At 37.0% G+C, this 23425-nt stretch overlaps 1 protein-coding gene across 1 annotated transcript in view; it reads right to left on the reverse strand.

The window, feature by feature from the left end:
- The window catches only part of MCF2L2 (MCF.2 cell line derived transforming sequence-like 2), a 306817-nt gene that overhangs the window by 151218 nt on the left and 132174 nt on the right, over positions 1-23425 (reverse strand). The window contains exon 15 of the mRNA XM_056808456.1: positions 8298-8386. Within this exon, the coding sequence (XP_056664434.1) occupies positions 8298-8386 (89 nt within the window). The remainder of the gene's footprint in view (positions 1-8297; positions 8387-23425) is intronic.

Raw genomic sequence — 23425 nt, forward strand, 5'->3', positions numbered from 1 at the left:
AACTGAGATCTGAAATGAATTTATTTATATTGTCAACTTTGTTTTGTCCTAGAAAGCTTGAATTATACAATATCTACTGTTTCTGTTCAAACAGTTGTGACATAGAAATTAGAGAATCTTAGCTTTTCTAGAGCTTGCAGGGAATGGTCTAAGAGGTTCATTACCTAGCTCCAGGTTTTGTAACTCCCAACCATACCATTGTTGCTTCCCAAATTGAGCTTTATGTTGTGATGCTATTTTTAAAATTAGTGAGTGAAATTATCTGGTGTATTTCTCCAGCATGCTATATATCTTAGATGGCCTAATATGCTAGAATAACCATTCAACAGACATTTCAGTTTCTGGGAGGAAATGATCTTATAAACCAGCTTTTCCAAAAAAGTTATACTAATACTAATAGCTATCATTTAAATAGTATTTTTAGTTTGCTAAGTGCTTTAGAAATATCTCATTTAATTCTCTCAATAATTCTATAAGGTAAGAGCTATTGTCCATCTTTTACAGATGAGAAAATTGAAGATGAAAAGTAAAGGGACTTGTCCAGCATCACACAGATAGTAAATGACTACAGAAAAGTTTGAAGTCATTATCTTGACTCCAAATTTAACATCTATCTGCTGGTCTTAAGATATATGAATAAAAATGCTCTCTTGGTATTGCTTCTCAATATCATTTTTAAAAGTACAGTGAATATTTCTATCCTGACAAACCAAGTACACAGTACTAAAGGAGATATTGTATAGCTAAGAGCTGGGACTGGAGGTGCATAGTATATTTCATCATAAGTCCCTTTGAACTATTGTGGATTACTATTGATCAGTTACTAAGTCTTTCACACTGCACTTAGCAAACTAAAATATTTATATTCTTCAAATTTTGCTATGATATTGTAACAGAGAACTGCAATGTATAGTGTTTTATTTGTGTCCTGTCACCACCTCTACACTATAGCAACCCATTTCTTCCTCCCTACTCATGTAACCATCACCTTAGTTTAGACTATTGTAATGTCTGACCTAGACTACTGAAGAGCCTCCTAAATTGGTCTCCTTCCTCAAATCACTCCCTTTTCCAATCCATCCTCCTCACAGCTGCCAAAATGAGTTTCTTAGAGAAAAAGTCTAGCTTTTTCTGACTTCCCTCTACTGACTGATTGTGCTTCTCCCCGCCCCCCAATTAATATGAGTATGTTTTGTAAATAAGATAGAAACTCCTTGAAGGCAGAAAATGTTTCATTGCCCAGTGCCCAGCCCATAGACAAATGTTTGTTGATTCATTGATATAATGTCCCATAAGATCAAAGATTTAGAAATGGATTGAGATCTTAAAGACTGTGTGATCCTATCCCTTCATTTTACAAAGAAGGAAACAGGTCTGGAGAGAGAGAGGCTACCTATCTAGTAAGAGGCAGAGCTAATATTCAAGTTTAATATAGTGTCTACAGTATTCAGGGACCCCTTTTCATTACACCATGATAATGTTTCACAACTCTGTGAGGTACGTAGAGAAAATATTGCCATTTTGTTGCAAATAAATCATCCCTTAGTAGCCAGGCATTCTAGCTACTCTCATTTCCCTCCAATTTGCTACTCACTTAAAAACCCTTCAGTGTATCATTATTTTCTATCCCAACAAATCCGATGTCCTCTTTCTGACTTTCAGAGTTCCCAGTAATTTGGCCACACCCTACCGATCCCTCCCTTCCTTATCTACTACTTCTTTCTAGTTGGAACCCTTTACTTAAGTTAGATTTATTTCCTACCAGCCAGCAAATAGATATTACTGACTTCTGAAGACCCCACTTAGGTTGATTCCCTTTCCTAAAATGTCCTTGCACTCTCTCTCCTTCACCTTGCTAAATCCTATCTTCAAGAACCAAGTATCTTCTCCATTAATCTTTTACCTGAAGACTCCTCTCTTTGGCCTCCCTTTTCTGGGAATTCCTACATGGTTCAATTTAGAACTTACTTATTGATTGTCTTGGATTATTCACACATTTTGGTATACTTGTATTCTCTCTCCAACTTCCAGGTAAGCTCTTTGAGTTATAGGGGTGGAGTCCTAAGTTTTTATATCTCACATGTAGTTCTGTAGACCCCATACATCCCACTGGGTGTTGTCAATGCAAGGTTAGCTTGGACAAGCCAAAGAAGAGAGCACCAAAATACAGAACTTATCATCTAGTAGAATTTGCTACTTATTAAATTTTTAACAATTCCACTTATGAGAAATATTGTACCTGTCAATGAAGCACTTAATTTTGTTAACTGGTGCGGAGCTGCCTTATAACTTTTTCCATTGTTTTAATCTTTAAGATTTAAGCTGGGTGGCTCAGTGGATTGAAAGCCAGGCCCAGAGATGGGAAGTCCTGGGTTCAAACGTGGCCTCAGACACTTCCCAGCTGTGTGACCCTGGGCAAGTCACTTGACCCCCATTGCCTAGCCCTTACCACTCTTCTGCCTTAGAAATAATACACAGTATTGACTCCAAGACTGAAGGTCAGGGGTTAAAAAAAAAATTTATGCTGAACTAAGATAATGTACCTTTTTTAAATGACCCAAACTAGAAGTGCGACGACTAGTTTCTCTCATTTAATACCTTATTCAAATCTGCCATACTGTTTGCAAGGATCTTTTGTCTATAGTTTTCTTCCTTTCATTTTTATTAGTACATATAGTGTTATGGGTTGTTTGTTTTTTTTTATGTCCATCAGTCAATAAACATTTATTAAGCACCTACTACTCATCAGGCAGTAGGAAAAGCACTATGGATACAAAGAGAGGCAAAAGACAGTCCCTGACCTCAAGGAGCTCAAACTCTACTGGGAAAGGTATATGTGCAAATGACTGTACAAAACAAGATCTATACAGAGAAAAGTAACCAACAGAAAAGGCCATAGAATTCAAGGGGGATTGTGAAGCATTTATTTTGGTGATAGGATTTTAGCTGAGATTTGAGGAAAGTTGGGGGAAGCCAGAAGGCAGAGCCTTCCCTACTTCCTTTGCTTTCCCCTTCCCAACTGAGGGACTGGAAGAATCCCTCTTAACAGCCTTGTCAAAGAATTGGCATGCATGCCACCCCAGCATGGGGAGATGCTTCACTCCCCCCTCTTCCCAGACCCCACAATATTTTTTGCATGCCCGCCTCTCTCTATCCAGCCACCCCAAACAAGCACTTCTTCCCTCTGCTCTCTCTGGTAATGGAGGGAGGAGAGTCATGGCTCACAGACAGCTTGAATTTGTCTTCTGGTCACTCAAACTCAAACCTTCACCAAGGCTGCCTTATAACAAATATTCAGAGTCCAGGAAAACAAATTTCTACACTGGCCAGATGCAAAAATAGATGACTTTTAAGTCCAACATCTCTGGCAGGAGGTTGAGGAGTCATGATTCAGTCCTCTGGATTTGGTTCATAAGTGTATTCATCAGAGTTCTAAAGTCTTTCAAAGTTGTTTTTCTCTATAACGTCAATTGTATAAATGTTCTAGTTCTGCTCTTCTCATTTCATATTCTTCATCAATTTGTAGAGATCTTCCCAATTTATCCCCAGACTGTTCATTTTGTCCTTTCTTATGGCAAAATAGTAGTCATATCACACTTTGTCCAGCCTTTACCCAATTAATTTTGACTACCACAAAAAAAGCTATAAATATATGTGGATCCCTTTCCATTGTATTTTATCTCTTTGGGGTATAGTCTTAGTAATGATGAGTTCATTCAAATGGTAAGCCCACTGAGTTGAGTAATTAGGGAAGCATAGTTCCAAACTGCTTTCTAGAATGGCTGGTCCAATTCACAGCTTGATCAACAGTGCTCAAGTGTGCTTATCTTCCCACATTCCCACCAACATTCTCTTTTGTTATCTTTACCAATCTGATAGAAAGAAGGTAGCATCTCAAAGCTGCTTTGTGTTAATGATTTGTAGAATTATTTCATGTGTATAGCTTGAATTTCTTTTTTTTTTTAATTGTCTGCTCCTAACTTGTGATGATACATTTATTGGAAATTTCCTGCATCTTTCCAAGAAGTTATTTCTAAGAAATTAATACTATAATTCTTCCTTCCATAATCTCTATCTTAACAAAATTTCCATCTCACAAAAACTTGCCCCTCCAAACCTCATCAAAACCACAGACTCCATTGACTTATTTGATGAAGTGTTTTGAGAACGACTATAAAAGTACCTAATAATAATAAGGCCCTCTAAGGTTTGCAAAGGATTTTCTTTATTACAGTCTTTGGACCACTTGTCTTCCACAGTACATACTTTTTCCCCCTCTAAGTCATGATTTTTTTTTTAACTTGGGGTCTATGGATAGATAGATAGATAGAAATTATTTCAATATAATTGATTTCCTTTTTAATCCTCTATATTTTACACCTTTAAAAACATAATTCTAAAATGGTGGTCACTCATTTCATTAAACTACCAAAGGGGTCCCTGGATTTTCCTAAACTGCCAAAGGAATTTATGGATTTCACTAGATTGTTTAAGGGGTTAATGACAAAAATAGATTAAGAACCTTTGCAGTAAAAGGAATGGACAATGTGCCAGTGTTCAAAGAAGAAACTAAAAATAGAAAATTGATGGTGGCTATGGGGGTGGCATGATAGTTGTCTTCAATTCTGTGAAGAGATATCATGTGGAAGAAAGTTTTGACTTGCTTTATAGAAGGCAGAACTAAGCCCAGTGGATGGAAGGGGCAAAGAGTCAAATTTAAGTTAGAAGTAAAAGAAAGCCTTCCTAATAATGAAAGCTACCTGGGAGTGGCCTAGGGTTTCCTTCTTCAAAGGTCTCCAAACCTAGCTTAGATAATACCTTTGCAAGGGTGGAGTAGAGAGAGTTCTTTTTATGTATATTGATTATATTATATGACTGCTAAATTTCCTCCATCTTGCTTGGTCTAGCACCCAAGAATGTGCACACCCACACTACACAGGCATGTGTTAGCTAATGACAAATCAGAAACATCTAACTGCCCCCTTGGGCTGTCCTAAGCCAAGCTCGAGCTATCACTGGCACATGTGAGACACAGGAAGTGAGGTAGAGAACAGCTTCTGGAGTTCTCGTCATTTCCTGTGGAGAAGGCTAGACACCAGTTTGATCCTGGAGCTTGAGCTGGAAGAAGGCCCGCAGATAGCTTTTTTTCAGATTGGTCACTGAATGATAAGGACTGACTCCCTTCTCTACCTTGGCTCTCCAAGGCCTTAAACTCCTGCTTGGCTCAGCCTGAGCCAGAGTGGTGGAGTTAACCTCCTTTTCTTCTCTCCCTCTCTCCCTCTGATAATTTCTTCCTCCTGTTGTAATTAAATCACCATAAACTCCATTCTGACTTGAGTGTTTCATTAGGATTTTATAAATAAAATCCTTTGGTGACCAATAATTATTATATTCAGTCTTTAACCCTAAATTTGAATCTAACAGCCTAGAGTCAGGAAAACCTGAATTCAAATCCAGCCTCAGTTGCTTAAGAGCTGTGTGATCCTGGGCAAGTCTCTTAATCCTGGTTTGCCTCAGTTTCCTAGTTGATAAAATGGGGATGGTAATAATAGTAATAGAACCTATTCCCCCAGGGTTATTATAAATCTCAAATGAGATATTTATAAAGTGTTTAGCACTCTGTGCCTGGCACATACTAGGTACTTAATAAATGATTATTCCATTCTCTTTCCTTCCCAACTCTGAGATTTGACAGATCAATCAATATTCATTAAGTGCCTACTATGTGCTGAGAACTGTGCTAAGCACTGGGAATATAAAAAAAGGCAAAAGATAGTCCCTGCCCTCAAAAGTTTCCAATCTAATGTTTCAATGCAAACAATGCAAGCTATATGCAGGATAATAGGAAGTAATTAACAGAAGGAAGGCCCTGGAACTAAGAGGGGTGGGGGAAGGTTACCTGTAGAAGGTGGGATTTTAGTTGGGACTTAAGGGAGGCCAGGGAGGTCAGAGGTCAAAGCAGACAGAGGAGGATATTGGAATAGCAAAGTTAAAGAACACCCCCCCAAATCATCCAACTATGAAGTGGTAGAGCAGGACTGAGGACCAGGTACTTGCTGAATCCAAGACTAGCAAGAACTCTCAAAGTTCCTTTAATTTCCAAAGTTACATACTATAGTTCTTCCTTTCAGCAACCTCACTGAGAAATAAGTTACCTCACTAAAAAATGTTCTTATCTCCTTCCATTGCCCCATCCTGAATCTTTGCTTACACAGTGGAATAAGAATCAGACTCATGGTTTCATCATTGTCTGGAAACATCGTCTACCAATGCAGGTTAAGAGATTTAGAGGTGCTTCTTTATTTAACCTTATGGTGTTATAAAAACTATCCATTTCTATGTCTTAGAAAATTTGGATAAGTTTAAAATCAAATGTCCAAAGAAAATGATGCAAAACATTTGACCAAATAGTATTTAGGGATAATCCTAGTCAAAAGGAATGTATACTGAACAAAATATTTTCAAGATGGTAGGTGGAGCCATCTTAACCTATTATAGACCTGCACATGGTCTTTAATAAATGCTTGTTACATAGAAGTCAATAGGAAACCTAGGAAGACCTTTATGAATTGATGCAAAACCAGCCAAACATGATCACAGTAACAGCAATATTTTACCATGATCAGCTGTGAAGGACTTGGCTCTTCTCAGCAGTACAATGATCCAAGACAATTTTGAAGAACTTATGATGATGACAAATGCTATCCATTCCCACAGAAAGAAGTGATGGAGTTTAAAGGCAGATCAAAGCATACTTTTAAAACCTTCTCTCTATATTTTTTGGTCTGTGTTTTCTTTTGCAACATGGCTAATGTTGAAATATGTTTCACATGACTGTACATGTAAAATCTATATAAAATTACTTGCTTTCTCAGGGATGAAGGAGGAAAGGGAAAGAAAAAGGGAATTTGAATTCAAAATTTTAGAAAACAAAACATTAAAAATATTGTTTTTATGTGTAACTGAAATTTTTTTTTCTTATAAGTCAGTTGGCCTATCAATTGGAGAATAATAGACCAAACTGTATTGCAGAGTGAGGTATTAACTATGCTATAAGAAATTACGAATATGAAGAAGTGATGTCAAGTGCGATAAGCAGGCTCAGGAAAATACTATATAGTAATTGCAACCATGGAAATGGAAATGGAAAGGGAAAAAAATTAAATGGAACCCTGCATAATTATAATGACTAATGAGAAAGAAATGAGAAAATATACCTCCTTCCCCCCCCCCCTTTTTTTTTTGCAGAGGCAGGGGATAATGGGGGATCATTACAATTACTATAAGACATGGAAGATTTGTTGATTAGTTTTACTAAACTTTTAATTTTTCCACTTTGAATATTTCTCACAAGGTATGACTCTCTGGGGAGGGACATATTTGGAAATTAGGCTGAAGGAACAACCAAAAATATCAATATATTTTAATGCCTTATGGGGCTAACTACTGGAGATGTCTTGAATTCCTGGCATAACAAATGTGTGCATATTAATTTCTCTCCAAAAGGATGATTTGTGTGTATATATACATATATACACATGTGTGTATGTGTAGACATAAACTTGTATAAACACATGTATAATTTCTATAATATACATATACCTATGCATTTGGCCAGCATTTTACTCTTCCACGTCTGAGTGCCTCCCAAAGAACTGCCACACGTGGGTAGTTGTACGAGGGCCAAGATGCCAAACGATATGCATAAGTGTTACATTTTCAGAGCTGGGGGAACAACCTACAAATAATTTAAATCCATAATTTGTTTAAATATAAACTATTTGGGGGGCATCTGGGTGGCTCTGTGGATTGAGAGCCAGGCCAGGAGACAGAAAGTCCTGGGTTCAAATATGAGCTCAGACCCTTCCTAGCTATGTGATCCTGGACAAGTCACTTAACCCCCACTATTAGCCCTTACTGCTCTTTTGCCTTGGAACTAATACACAGTATTGATTCTAGGGTGAAAGGTGAGGGTTTTAAATATGTATTTATATGTGTGTATAAAAATATATACATACATATATATATATATATACACTATTTTGAATTTTGGGTTCATTATACTTCTTGAATTAAAATGTCCAATTTTAAAATGGCAGTTTTCATTTGTAGATTTGTGTTTACAGGAATACCACAAATGCTATCATAGCAAATACTTCTTAAATATAATGCAATAAATGCACTCTTGTTAAGTGTCATGAGAGGAAGATGAGCTACAATGAATTCCCTTCCATCTTCCAACCCCCCACATTCCCAAGGGAATGCCCAGCTCCTTCCAAAGAATCCTTTGGGCTTACCTTCTCCTGGTCGAGAGATTCTCTTCACTTTCACTCATCACCAATATTCTGCTGGACCCACCTTGACTGGCTTCATGCATCACTTCAATCTAAGTTTAAAGAAATGTTGATAAGATATTATGTTCCTTAATTGGAAGTCATTTTTTTTTTGTAAAATTGAAAAATCTGTCCCAGTGATTTTGACTATTTTATTATTGTCACTTATAATCTCACCATTTCATTTTTCAGTCTTCATTTTTTTCTTTCTTGGTTTGCTGTTTCCCCATTTGGTGGGGTGGGGGGTGGGATGAGAACAGAGCCTGGTGAATTTCAAAGGCATGAACAAGTGATTTTCTAAAGCTGGCACTCCAGAGTTTCTTAAAATGTTGGAAGTGTTATAAAGAGTTTTTCTTAATTTCTCTCTGTCTCTTTAGGAGGCAGTAACAGACAGGTTGGCCCTAAAAGAAAAAAATCAGTTAAGAGAAAGGGCTCTTTCTCTCTGACTTCCTAGGGACCAGGGGCTCTGTGTCATTCTCTCTCAGTCAAGTAGATCTGGCAATTAACTGTTGAGAGTTTGAATTTAGATATGGATGAGAAGAAGTTTATCTCTGAGGACTTTTCTCCTCAGAACTTGAGGGTGCAGGAGAACTGGGTGTCACTGTGACAGACAGTTTCACCATTTATAGTTTGGATTGAGATACTAGTGAAGGAGGTTGGAGGAGATAAAGACTTATTAATTTTGATTAGGAAGTGAGATAGAGAATTTAATCTTAGATAGTCAGTGTAAGTTAGTTAGACCTGCTTTATCAGGCAAGAAGATCTTTAGATTTAGGGTTTCTTAGAAATTTTTAGTATTTTAGTATAGGGTTTAGATTTTTTTTTAGGCAAAGTATAAGATTTAGGAGCTATAATCTCCTATTTCCTACCCCAACTCTCCTCCAAATAAATAAGTAGAGGTGGTTTACCAAACTGTTCTCCAGACTTTTATCACAATATTATTTAACCCCTCACTGAAGATAAACATCTGCTCTCCACCTTTTCAGTTCTGCTGGTACCCCTCAGTGCTTCAAGACATAAGTCAAAACCAATGCAAGGGAAATACTCTGCAATAAATAATATGAATGAATGATCTTTTATAGTTGTTAATGCTACAAGTCCTCTAACTGTCAAAATTTCCATTTTGTTGAAATTAAATTAGTCTTGTTTCTTTCCTGAAAATAAATGGGATGATTTCCTTCAGAATGATGATGGTCCACCCTATGGATGGGAGTTGAGGCAGGACTTACACTTCTTAGACAGATGTACAACCAGTTTGAATGAAAAAGGTGTCAGTCTTTCAGTCAATTCTTCAAATTAGAAATTCTTTACCAAAGAACTCTAAAATTTTAACTGCAATACCCACAGTTTAAATAAAATCTAACCTCTCCATGATCTTTTCATTAAATTTCATTGAAAGTAGACTTCTTCCAGACCTAGAGTTGGGAGGTCTTAGGTTCAAATCTGGCCTCAAACCCTTCCTAGCAGGGTGATGCTGGACAAGTCACAACCCCCATTGCCTACTCCTTACGGCTCTTCTGCCTTAGAATCAATATACAGTATTGATTCTAAGATAGAAGGTAAGTGTTTTAAAAAAGAGAGAGAGACCTCTTTGATTTCTGTAGAGCAATGAAAATGTATAATTTGAGCTAGAATTGAAAAAAACACTTGTAGAACAAATAACCAGTCATGGTACTGGCCTCTCTCTGCCCCTCTCTCTCTCTCTCTCTCTCTCTCTCTCTCTCTCTCTCTCTCTCTCTCTCTCTCTCTCTCTCTCTCTCTCTCTCTCTCTCTCTCTCTCTCTCTCTCTTTAAATCCTTACTGTATTGGAATACTGTATGTGGGTTAAATGACTTGCCTAGGATCACACACCTAGGAAAAGTTTGAAGTCACATTTAAATCCACAACCTCTTGTATCTAGGCCTGGCTCTCAATCTACTGAATTACATAGCTGCCCCATGCTCCTATCTCTTTAAAACTCAAAGTCAAATCATAATTATTAATCTCTTAAAACATTTGGTCCTCCCTGACTGCTCTTCTGCCTTGGAACCGATACATGGTATTGATTCTAAGATGGAAGGTAAGAGTTTAAAAAAAAAAGTACTTCTTTTTAATTTGTTGTTTTTAATGGTCCTCTAAAGACAGGAGTTCTCAATCTGGGAGTCCACGAACTATTTCTTTTAATATTTTGATTTCTGTGTTTCAGGATAGTTGGTTTCCTTTGTACAGTCCTATATGTTTTATTTTCTACATTTAAAAACATGATTCTGGGGGCAGTTAGGCGACTAGAGACAGGAGATCCTGGGTTCAAATCAGACCTCAGACACTTTCCTAGCTGGTGACCCTGGGTAAGTCACTTAACCTCTATTTCCTAGTCCTTACCACTTTTCTACTCATTCTAAGAGAGAAGGTAAGAATTTCAAAATGTTTTTAAAACAAAAACAAGACATGATTCTGAGATGGGATTCATAGACTTCAAACCAGACCACTGCTAAAGGGTCCAGGACACCAAGAAAGTTAAGAACCCCTACTCTGTGAGGCCAAATCTTAAAGAAAAGAAAAAAGGAAGGATTGAAAAAAAGTTTCCTTATTTTCATTTAGTAAGATTTGTTGTTTCTCATTATAAAGATATGCATTGAAATAACCAGATTGGTATATGTTATCAATTCTCAGAGGAAAAGTTACCTAAAAGACATTATTGAGGAGCCATTATGGATGATTAGAAAAAGGAGGAAAAGATGTTACAATTAGGCAACAAAACTAACATAACAAATTGTCCCAGAGGTTCAACAGACCCTGTTGTTCTCCAAGTTAAATTCAAAGAAAATGAGGGTAGGCTCTACTACATTGGCCATATCCTCTGTGTACAGGTGATTTATGGGTACATAGAGCAAAGAAGTGACATGAAGTGACATGAGATGAGAATGCTTGAAGAGACCACAATCTGCATGGATGGAGGGAGAGTCTACACCAACCAAATCAGATTAATTTAAGTATGGTTTTTTTGTGTCCCATACATAGTAAAATGTTACAAAATGACTAAAACTTCCTGCTTCTCATAATTTCTGTGAACTAATTCTGTATTTTTATCACTTAATTAGAGGGGTTTGAGTTGCTAAAGATATGTGAATAATAATGTACAAGTGACAATTACTTTGTGCCTCAGTATTAAAATTCAATCATCAATAAGTTTTTTTATTACTGATGATCATTTCTGCCTAAGAATGATTGCTGAGCAAAATTTAGTTGTATTTTTCTGATTGGCTCTCCTAATATCCTGTTGATATAGTATATCTATCAATTCTTCAGAAGTAATTCAGCATACAGAGCAAACCTGGAAATACATGAGTTCTAAAAATCGTGTTGAAAACTCAGTTGTTTGTTTTTTTCTTCCCGTTTTTGTAAACGTGTTGGGTTTGTGGCATGAACTTGCACAGATAATGCATGTTTTCTGGTTAAGTAAACATGATGCACAATTCTCCAACATGAAATCCTATTGTGGCTTACCTTCATGTTTTTGTAGGTACCATGTTCATGAAGAATAAAGGTGGATTTGTTAACTGCAAAAAGGCCCAAATCCCTTTACACCTGGGATTCTTACCCTTTTTTACAGACTTCTTTAGTAGGCTGCTGAAGCCTGTGAATCTTTTCTCAAAATAAAGTTTTTAAATGTCTAAAATATATAGCATGATAAAAGGAATCAAAGGTCCATCCTTTTAACATTTTACTAGTGTTCCTGGATCACAACAAGCAAGGCCACTGTCCCTGAAGAACCAACAATGAGCACCAGATAAGGGAGCAATGGAAAGTTACATGGAGTATGTGAAAGAAAACCAGGCTTTAAAGCAAGAACTAATAAAGCAAAGCCAAAAGACCAAGAAATTAGAAGAGAACATAAAATATCTCACTGACAAAGCGACAGATTTGGAAAATAGAGGGAGAAGAGATAATTTAAGAATAATTGGACTTCCAGAAAAGTCAGAAATAAACACCAAACTTGACATCGTAATACAAGAGATAATCAAAGAAAATTGCCCAAAGATTCTAGAACAAGGGGGCAATACAGCCACTGACAGAGCTCACAGAACACCCTCTACACTAAACCCCCAAAAGACAACTCCCAGGAATGTAATTGCCAAATTCCAAAGCTCTCAAACAAAAGAAAAAATCCTACAGGAAGCCAGAAAAAGACAATTTAGATATAAAGGAATGCCAATCAGGGTCACATAAGACCTTGCAAGTTCAACTCTGAATGATCGTAAGGCATGGAACATGATCTTCAGAAAGGCAAGAGAGCTGGGTCTTCAACCAAGAATCAGCTACCCAGCAAAACTGACTATATACTTCCAAGGGAAAGTATGGGCATTCAACAAAATAGAAGACTTCCAACTTTTTGCAATGAAAAGACCAGAGCTCTGTGGAAAGTTTGATATAAAAAATCAAAGAGCATGGAATACCTGAAAAGGTAAATATGAAGGAAAGGGAAAATGAAAAAATGTTATCTTCTTCTTTTACTCAAACTCTCTTCTATAGGGACTACATTTATATCAATCTATGTATACTAACACGTGGGGGAAATGTAATGTGTGAATAGGGGGAAAAGAAAGACCAAATAGAAGAATCTTTCTCACACAAAGATTCACATGGGAAGGGGAGGGGAAGAAAAACTCCTATAAGAAGGAGAGGAAGAGAATTTTTACTCAAACCTTACTCTCAGGGAAATCAACTCTTAGAGGGGAAAACATCCAGATCCATTGGGATCTTGAATTCTATCTTACCCAACAAGGGTAGGGAGAAGGGAAAACCAATGGGGGGGAGGGGGAGAGGGAAAACAAAAGGGGAGGGAAAGAGAGGGGGAAAAGGGGAGGGAACAAAAAGGGAGGGACTAAAAAGGGAAACATATCAAGGGAGGGGACAAGGGGGACCAATTTAAAGTAAATCACTGGACTAAAAGGTAGAGCCGAAGAAGAAAAGGTTAGAACTAGGGAAGGATATCAAAATGCCAGGGAGTCCACAAATGACAGTCATAACTTTGAACGTGAATGGGATGAACTCGCCCATAAAACGTAGATGAATAGCAGAATGGATTAGAATCCAAAACCCTACCATATGTTGTCTTCAAGAAACACACATGAGGCCGGTAGACACCCACAAGGTCAGAATTAAAGGATGGAGTAAGACCTTCTGGGCCTCAACTGACAGAAAGAAGGCAGGAGTGGTAATCATGATATCTGATAAAGCCAAAGCAAAAATAGACCTGATCAAAAGGGATAGGGAAGGTAATTATATTTTGTTAAAAGGGACTTTAGATAATGAGGAAATATCACTAATCAACATGTATGCACCAAATAATATAGCACTCAAATTTCTAATGGAGAAACTAGGAGAATTGAAGGGAGAAATAGACAGTAAAACCATATTAGTGGGAGACTTAAACCAACCATTATCAAATTTAGATAAATCAAACCAAAAAATAAATAAGAAAGAGGTGAAAGAAGTAAATGAAATCTTAGAAAAATTAGAATTAATAGACATATGGAGAAAAATAAATAGGGATAATAAAGAATACACCTCAGCACCACATGGCACATTCACAAAAATTGACCATACATTAGGTCACAGAAACATAGCACACAAATGCAGAAAAGCAGAAATAATAAATGCAGCCTTCTCAGATCACAAGGCAATAAAAATAATGATCAGTAAAGGTACATGAAAAACCAAATTAAAAACTAATTGGAAATTAAACAATATGATACTCCAAAATCGTTTAGTTAGAGAAGAAATCATAGAAACAATTAATAATTTTATCCAGGAAAATGACAATGGCGAGACATCCTTTCAAACCTTTTGGGATGCAGCCAAAGAGGTAATCAGAGGTAAATTCATATCCCTGAGTACATATATCAACAAACTAGGGAGAGCAGAGATCAATCAATTGGAAATGCAAATAAAAAAACTCGAAAGCGATCAAATTAAAAACCCCCAGCAGAAAACCAAACTAGAAATCCTAAAAATTAAGGGAGAAATTAATAAAATCGAAAGTGATAGAACTATTGATTTAATAAATAAGACAAGAAGCTGGTACTTTGAAAAAAACAAACAAAATAGACAAAGTACTGGTCAATCTAATTAAAAAAAGGAAGGAAGAAAAGCAAATTAACAGCATCAAAAATGAAAAGGGGGACAGCACCTCCGATGAAGAGGAAATTAAGGCAATCATTAGAAATTACTTTGCCCAATTATATGGCAATAAATACACCAATTTAGGTGATATGGATGAATACATACAAAAATACAAACTGCCTAGACTAACAGAAGAGGAAATAGAATTCTTAAATAATCCCATATCAGAAAATGAAATCCAACAAGCCATCAAAGAACTTCCTAAGAAAAAATCCCCAGGGCCTGATGGATTCACCAGTGAATTCTATCAAACATTCAGAGAACAGTTAATCCCAATACTATACAAATTATTTGACATAATAAGCAAAGAGGGAGTTCTCCCAAACTCTTTTTATGACACAAACATGGTACTGATTCCAAAACCAGGCAGGTCAAAAACAGAAAAAGAAAACTATAGACCAATCTCCCTAATGAATATAGATGCAAAAATCTTAAATAGGATACTAGCAAAAAGACTCCAGCAAGTGATCAGAAGGGTCATCCATCATGATCAAGTAGGATTTATACCAGGGATGCAAGGATGGCTCAATATTAGGAAAACCATCCACATAATTGACCACATCAACAAACAAACCAACAAGAATCACATGATTATCTCAATAGATGCAGAAAAAGCCTTTGATAAAATACAACACCCATTCCTATTAAAAACACTAGAAAGCATAGGAATAGAAGGGTCGTTCCTAAAAATAATAAACTATATATCTAAAACCATCAGCTAATATCATCTGCAATGGGGATAAACTAGATGCATTCCCAATAAGATCAGGAGTGAAACAAGGATGCCCACTATCACCTCTACTATTTGACATTGTACTAGAAACACTAGCAGTAGCAATTAGAGAAGAAAAAGAAATTGAAGGTCAAAATAGGCAAGGAGGAGACCAAGTTATCACTCTTTGCAGATGACATGATGGTCTACTTAAAGAATCCTAGAGATTCAACCAAAAAGCTAATTGAAATAATCAACAACTTTAGCAAAGTTGCAGGATACAAAATAAACCCATATAAGTCATCAGCTTTTCTATATATCTCCAACACAGCTCAGTAGCAAAAACTAGAAAGAGAAATCCCATTCAAAATCACCTTAGACAAAATAAAATACCTAGGAATCTATCTCCCGAGACAAACACAGGAACTATATGAACACAACTACAAAACACTCTCCACACAACTAAAACTAGACTTGAACAATTGGAACAACATTAACTGCTCATGGATAGGACGAGCCAATATAATAAAAATGACCATCCTACCCAAACTTATTTATCTATTTAGTGCCATACCCATTGAACTCCCAAAATATTTCTTTACTGATTTAGAAAAAAACATAACAAAATTCATTTGGAATAACAAAAGATCAAGGATAGCCAGGGAAATAATGAAAAAAAAACACAAAGGATGGGGGCCTTGTAGTCCCAGACCTTAAACTATATTACAAAGCAGCAGTCATCAAAACGATTTGGTACTGGCTAAGAAACAGAAAGGAAGATCAGTGGAATAGACTGGGGGCAAGCGACCTCAGCAAGACAGTATACGATAAACCCAAAGATCCCAGCTTTTGGGACAAAAATCCACTATTCGATAAAAACTGCTGGGAAAATTGGAAGACAGTATGGGAGAGATTAGGAAGAGATCAACACCTCACACCCTACACCAAGATAAATTCAAAATGGGTGAATGACTTAAACATAAAGAAGGAAACCATAAGTAAATTAGGTAAACACAGAATAGTATACAGGTCAGACCTTTGGGAGGGGAAAGGCTTTAAAACCAAGCAAGACATAGAAAGAATCACAAAATGTAAAATAAATAATTTTGACTACATCAAATTAAAAAGCTTTTGTACAAACAAAACCAATGTAACTAAAATCAGAAGGGAAACAACAAATTGGGAAAAAATCTTCATAGAAACCTCTGACAAAGGTTTAATTACTCAAATTTATAATGAGCTAAATCAATTGTACAAAAAATCAAGCCATTCTCCAATTGATAAATGGGCAAGGGAAATGGATAGGCAGTTCTCAGATAAAGAAATCAAACCTATTAACAAGCACATGAAGAAGTGTTCTAAATCTCTTATAATCAGAGAGATGCAAATCAAAACAACTCTGAGGTATCACCTCACACCTAGCAGATTGGCTAACATAACAGCAAAGGAAAGTAATGAATGCTGGAGGGGATGTGGCAAAGTAGGGACATTAATTCATTGCTGGTGGAGTTGTGAACTGATCCAACCATTCTGGAGGACAATTTGGAACTATGCCCAAAGGGCGACAAAAGAATATCTACCCTTTGACCCAGCCATAGCACTGCTGGGTCTGTACCCCAAAGAGATAATGGAAAAAAAGACTTGTATAAAAATATTCATAGCTGCGCTCTTTGTGGTGGCCAAAAACTGGAAAACGAGGGGATGCCCATCAATTGGGGAATGGCTGAGCAAATTGTGGCATATGTTGGTGATGGAATACTATTGTGCTAAAAGGAATAATAAAGTGGAGGAATTCCATGGAGACTGGAACAACCTCCAGGAAGTGATGCAGAGCGAGAGGAGCAGAACCAGGAGAACATTGTACACAGAGACTAATACACTGTGGTATAATCGAACATAATGGACTTCTCCATTAGAAGTGGTATAATATCCCTGAACAATCTGCAGGGATCTAGGAGAAAAAACTCTATGCATAAGCAAAGGATAAACTATGAGAGTGGAAACACCGAGGAAAAACAACTGCCTGACTACAGCGGTTGAGGGGACATGACAGAGGAGAGACTCTAAACGAAACTCTAATGCAAATATTCACAACATGGAAATGGGTTCGAATCAAGAACACATGTGACACCCAGTGGAATCACACGTCAGCTATGGGGGGTGGGGGGCAGGAAAAGAAAATGATCTTTGTCTTTAATGAATAATGCTTCGAAATGATCAAATAAAATATTATTTAAAAAAAATATTATGGCAACTTCTTGTAGTCTTGGCTGCAAATGACTAAGTGAAATATTACTGCATTCTGTCCTACATACTTGTGGGATAGAAATTACTTTAAACTGGACCTATACAAGGCCTATTTTGAATTTTTCTTGTTTTTGATTATTTTTCTCTTCTTTTGATAATTGACTCATATACCCCCATAACTGAACATTGCATTCTGAGCTAAAACTTGATGTTTTTTAATATTTACTTCAGAGGGGGATTGTATTTTAATTTAAAATCTAAGAATTTTTGAATTTTGAATTTTTTGTCTGAGATTGTATTTTTATAAAAATCCAAGAATTTTGATTTTTTAAGATTGTACTTTTATAAAAAATTCAAGATTTGATTTTGTTCAAGAAAAGATCTTCAAGAAAGTAGCTTGAAACTTTTATATCCAGAGAATGAACTGTTGCAGAAAGATGCCAGAAAACATACACTTCATCAAGAAGATCAAGAATAAACTTTGTATATGATTGATTGAACTGAACTTTGATTGAACATTTATTGTAAATGTACACATTTATGCCAAAAGGGACTGCCCCTGATTTGGCTTTCTGTCAATGCGCCCAGGAAAACATTGGTTTTGCTTTCTTTTCTTTTCTATTTCCTCCCTCACTATTCTAATTTCTCTTAGAAAATTGAATATTGTGTATATCTATAGTTAGAAGTGCATTTAGAACTACAAAATGATTATGTTAAATGATCAATGGGGAGACTAGTCTCCCAATGATCATCAGGGGGGATTGTAAACCTTAAAATTTCCTAGACCCTATTTTATAAGATTGGATTAAGACCATTCCCCATTTGGGCAGTGAACTCTACTTAAAGCAGGAATGTGAGAATTCTACTTTACCTACTTGAGTCTGCCCTAGGGGAAGATAAAGTTGTAAACTCTTTTCTGAACAATGAAAAGTACTTAAACCCATACTTTTCTTAAGCTAAGTACCTATAAAGGTCAAGCAACTTGTGAATTTACAAGGAACAAAGAACTGGAAAACTTACTCAGAGCTTTCCTGGTGTGAATTACTCAAAAATCCACACCTTCTTAGGTGTGGACTAAGAATGGGGGGTCCTTTAGAAACATCTACAGTGATTGGTAGATGTAAGGACTTAGGGGAGGTGACAGAGGAGATTTTGGCCTTAAAAATAAGAGCTCAGGGAAGAGCTGGGAAGTCATTCTGAAACATTCAGATTGGAGAGACTCATTCTGAGGAGACTGATTCTGAAACATTCAGATGGAGGAGGGAGCTGGTGAAAGCAGCTGAGATGCTGCTGGCCTGGTGTCATTAGAAATCCTTACTTAGACAGATCTTATGGTGAGTTATAAAAAACTGACTGATTTCTTTTTTAAGACTCAGGTCTAGGCCATGTTGGCTTGAGGCCCTTCATACTTATTCCTTTTTACTCTCTCTCTCTTTCTTTGATTACTCATTGTATTGTTAATTAAAATCTCTATAAAACCCAATTGACTTGGGTATTTGAATAATTGGGAATATTTCCTTGGCGACCACCTTATATTTGATTTTAAACCCAAGACACTGTAGTGAAACATATTTCTGCGGTCAAATTTACTCACCCTTTCTTATATCTATCACAATTTATATCTTCCACTATTTTAATCACTACAGTTTAAGACCTCAACCATTTTAAATCTCACATTCTATAGTGTTCCAGGCCGAAAGCCCAGAGCTCATCTTGGTCACTGGCTTCATTCTCTGTTTTCTTTCTATGAATACCATTCAGAAATTCCCCAGACCTTTATTCAAGTGGCTCTGGCTGTTCTCATGCTCCTTGGCTCTATTTCCACAATACATTGTGAAGATTGGATTTGGCTCTCCCCTGATTGTTCTTCCTTGATTGTGAAGGTTAAATTGTAATCCCCTGCCTATTTTTAGATTCGAATTCTCCAAAATCTAAACACAATACTTAAAGTTGAGTGGGAAGATCTTCCCATGTTAGATCTAATCACCAAAGGTATAAATATTCCACTTAATCATGAAGTGGGAGGTCTGTGACCCACCTGTGTGCTAGTAGATAATGAATCAGAATTCCACTAACTGCCTTCTGGGCAGTCCTAGAGCAGAGTGTCAGCTTCGATTGGTAGATGTGGAATTAGGGGAAATGACACAAGAAAAAAGGTCTTTAAAAGAAAGAGACAAAGTCCTGAGTTCTTCTGGAAGTTTGAAAGAGACACTTGGAGTGGAGCCTCCTGTAAGAAGCAGTTCTACTAGAGTTGAGGCTGATAAAGAATCTGCTGATTGAACTGAGTATAAAGTGAGTGTAAAGGTTGACTTCCTTTCCTTGGCCTTTCTGGAGACAAGGTGTGAGCCTCCAGATAAGGCCCATTGTCTTGAGACTCCTTTTCCCTGGCTGGAGCCTTTGAATTCCTACCTCTCTTTTTTTTCCTTTCTTTCTTAATATTTTCCCTCTATTGTAAGATAAACTACCATAAATTTCATTCTGACTTTAGTAATTCAATTTTAGGATTTAGTAATTAAATCCCTGGCGACCAATTAAATATACTCAGTTCAACCATAAATTTAACAACATTCAGTCTATCTCTTGCCAACAGATCTGACTAAAAAGGTACTACCTCTCTCAGAGCCATTTCTGTCTTTCTTGACTGCTATCTAGACCCTCTAAGGTGCCTGATAAGGAATTTAGAAGCCTTTGGGGGGGGGACACCCTAATCTTGACCCAGCTGGTGCAGGAGTGTGGAAGCTGCCCAACAGATCCTTGAAGGAGATTTCCTTCATATTTCAATATTTTTACACAGTGGACAGAGTGCTGTATTTGGAGTCAGGACTCAAATCAGGTTTCTGTTACATACTGTCCACCTTGGACTTACTATCCCTAGGTTGCAAATTTCCTCCTCTATAAAGTGGGAATTCTCATATCTGTCATCCCCACCTTTTAGGGTTGTCATGAGGCTCCAGACATAATGCAAGTAAAGCCCCTTGCAAATTTGTGCAAATGTCATTTAAATATCAATTCTTACTGTCAGATCTCTTGTGTATATTTGATCTCACAATCTAATAATATGAAAATATGAAAATGTATAAGGAAGGACCATGGGGGGATACAGCTGGGTAGTTCAGTGAATTGAGAGGCAAGTCACTTGACCCCCATTGCCTAGCCTTCCCACTCTTCTGCCTTGGAACCAATACACAGTATTGATTCCAAGATGGAAGGTAAGAGTTAAAAAAAAAAAGACCATGGATTCTCATCCCAGCTCTGCTGCTTAACCTCTCAGGGCCTCAGAGATCATACAGACCAATCCCTTTGTTAACAGACGAAGAAATTAAGTTCCTTTTCAGCTTTAAATCTATGATAGATTTATGTGATAAAGGATTTTTATTCAAGAGAAGACTGGGATAGGTAGAGAGAAAGCTGGCTAAGTTAGAGCCAGGAAGAACTAGGTTCAAATTCTTCCTCGGACATTAATTGGCTATGTGGTCCCTAGGCAAATCACATAATCTCTCAGTGCTCCAGGCACCTCGATAAGACCACCCAGAAAAGATGCTCAGATGAGTTTCCTCATCTGGGAGTTCTCTATACTAATGAAGGTCCGATTCAAGGGTATCCCACAATTCACAAGATTTAGAGCTGAGGAAAAGCTTCCATTGTCTAGTTTATGTCCCTCATTTTGTACAAAAGGAAAATGGAACCCAGACAGGTTAAGAGACTTATCCAAGATTACATCAATTATAAGTAGGAGAATTAAAATCCAGTACAGGTCTGGCTTGAGATTTCAGCTGGTAGCATGGGGGTGTCCCTGTGTTCTCAAGGGCTAGGTCAATGCAGCTTAAGCTTAACTCTAGCTCTAAGCTGGAAAGCCTTCTAGTTGGGTCTAGCTGTGTGTTTATTGTCTGAGGACCAAATTAGGCAAGTGCAGAAAGACTCATGGTTCCAAAATTGGCCATAAGCTAATGAATTGTTTTGGCCAAAGCATCTCAGGAAACCTGGATCCTAAGGGAGTGGAAGGGCTGAGACATTTTCAGATGAAATCATCTATCTTCAGACACTTCCCAGCTGTGTGACCCTGGGCAAGTCACTTAACCCCCATTGCCTAGCCCTTACCACTCTTCTGCCTTGGAGCCAATACACAGTATTGACTCCAAGATGGAAGGTAAGGGTTATTTAAAAAAAAAAAAGAACTCATCTATCTTTCTAAATGTCTAAAAGACCTTTAGAGGACAACTCCCATATTGGAGTTCAAATCTGGGCCCAAACATTTACTAATTGTGTGAACCAGAGCAAGTCACTTCCCTCAGTTTACCTCAGTTTCCCCATCCATAAAATGAACTGGATAAGGAAATGGCAAATCTCTCTAATATATTTGCCAAGAAAACTCCAAAAGGGGCCACCAAGAGTCAAATGAAACTGAAGTCAGAACAATAGCAGGCTCTAGTAGGAAGTTTGGTGGCACATTTACTATGCAATGACTATTAATAATGATAGTGGTATTAATAGTCACCATATTAATATTCATAGCACTAATGTTGAGGAATTATAAGGTCTTTTCCTGCCTTCTGAACCATCAAAGAAAGATGAAATTAGCTTTATCCTTATTTCTGGATTCAATTTACATCATTGTATTCTTTTAAAAATTTTAAATCAGTAAATACTTGCTTTCTCTCCCTCCTACCTCCTGTACCCACTGGGGGAAAAAAAAAAGAAAAGAAAAGCTAATGACCCAAAAATACATGGCCAAGCAAAACAAATCCCTGAATTGATGGAGGCCATAAAAGGTAAGTCTTAATCTGCATCCTGAACACATTGCTTCAATATTCTAACTTTTTAGAATGTGGTAACCCATGCATTATAGATTAAAAGAAAACAATAACATCAGACCATATAGATGTTTGTCATTTTCCTGGAGTGAAAAGTTCTTGCCCATCTAGGAAATTCTGTTATCTGGCTTGACTACAAATGAATCAAATATCTGTTGGCTAATTGAAAGTGTGAGTAAATGCTCATTGATTAATAAAACAAGAGATTTTGTTTGCTTATTTTGTTTTTAGAGTGAAATTAAAGGAACAGGGATTGTCATAACTCATAATATAATAGCAAAGGACATTGTCCCTCCTATCTTAACAGAAAGCTCATTCATTTAGTCCTTTTTGAAGACAGAAGATGGATTAGATAGCCTAAATATCATGTTGATCACTGTAACAGATGAAAAGAATTTATAAAAGGGCAGTTAGATGCCTCAGTGGAGAGAGAGTCAGGCCCAGAGATGGGAGTTCCTAGGTTCCAATCTGGCCTCAGATATGTCTTAGCTATGTGATTCTGGGTAAGTCACTTAACCCCCACTGCCTAGCCCTCACCACTCTTCTGCTTTAGAACCAATACTTGATATTGATTCCAAGACAGAAGGGAGGGATTTTTTTTTCAAGGGAAGAAAAGAATTTATAAATCACTTTTCCAATGTAAAATGCTATATAAATATATGGCAAACTTTTTGTTACCCAAGAAACCTGGGGAACAAAAAGGGAGAGAGTCATACTGGTGACCAAACATTCAGCTAATGGTTTGGATTGTTGATCTCCTTGTCTCCCTGATGTAGATTTTCCAATTTCTCCATTTAACCTGAGTTGGGGACTGACATACAGAGTAAAGATCAGACCAGAATAGATTAAAAAGGGAGCATTATTACTTCATGGCTTATTTGCCCCTGTGATTTAAGTGCCATAAACCTTAAGCTTGTCTATTTTTTTTTAAACCCTTACCTTCCATCTTAGAATCAATACCAACTATTGGTTCCAAGGCAGAAGAGTCGTAAAGGCAAGGCAATGGGGGTTAAGTGACTTACCCAGAATCATCCAGCTAAAAAGTGTCTGAGGCCAGATTTGAACCCAGACCTCTCATCTCTAGGCATGGTTCTCAATCCAATAAGCCACTGAGTTGCCCCCAAGCTTGTCTTTAAATACCCTAGCACTATATTGTG

Source organism: Monodelphis domestica, chromosome 8 (genome assembly GCF_027887165.1).
Source record: "Monodelphis domestica isolate mMonDom1 chromosome 8, mMonDom1.pri, whole genome shotgun sequence".
Classification (NCBI taxonomy): Eukaryota; Metazoa; Chordata; class Mammalia; order Didelphimorphia; family Didelphidae; genus Monodelphis; species Monodelphis domestica.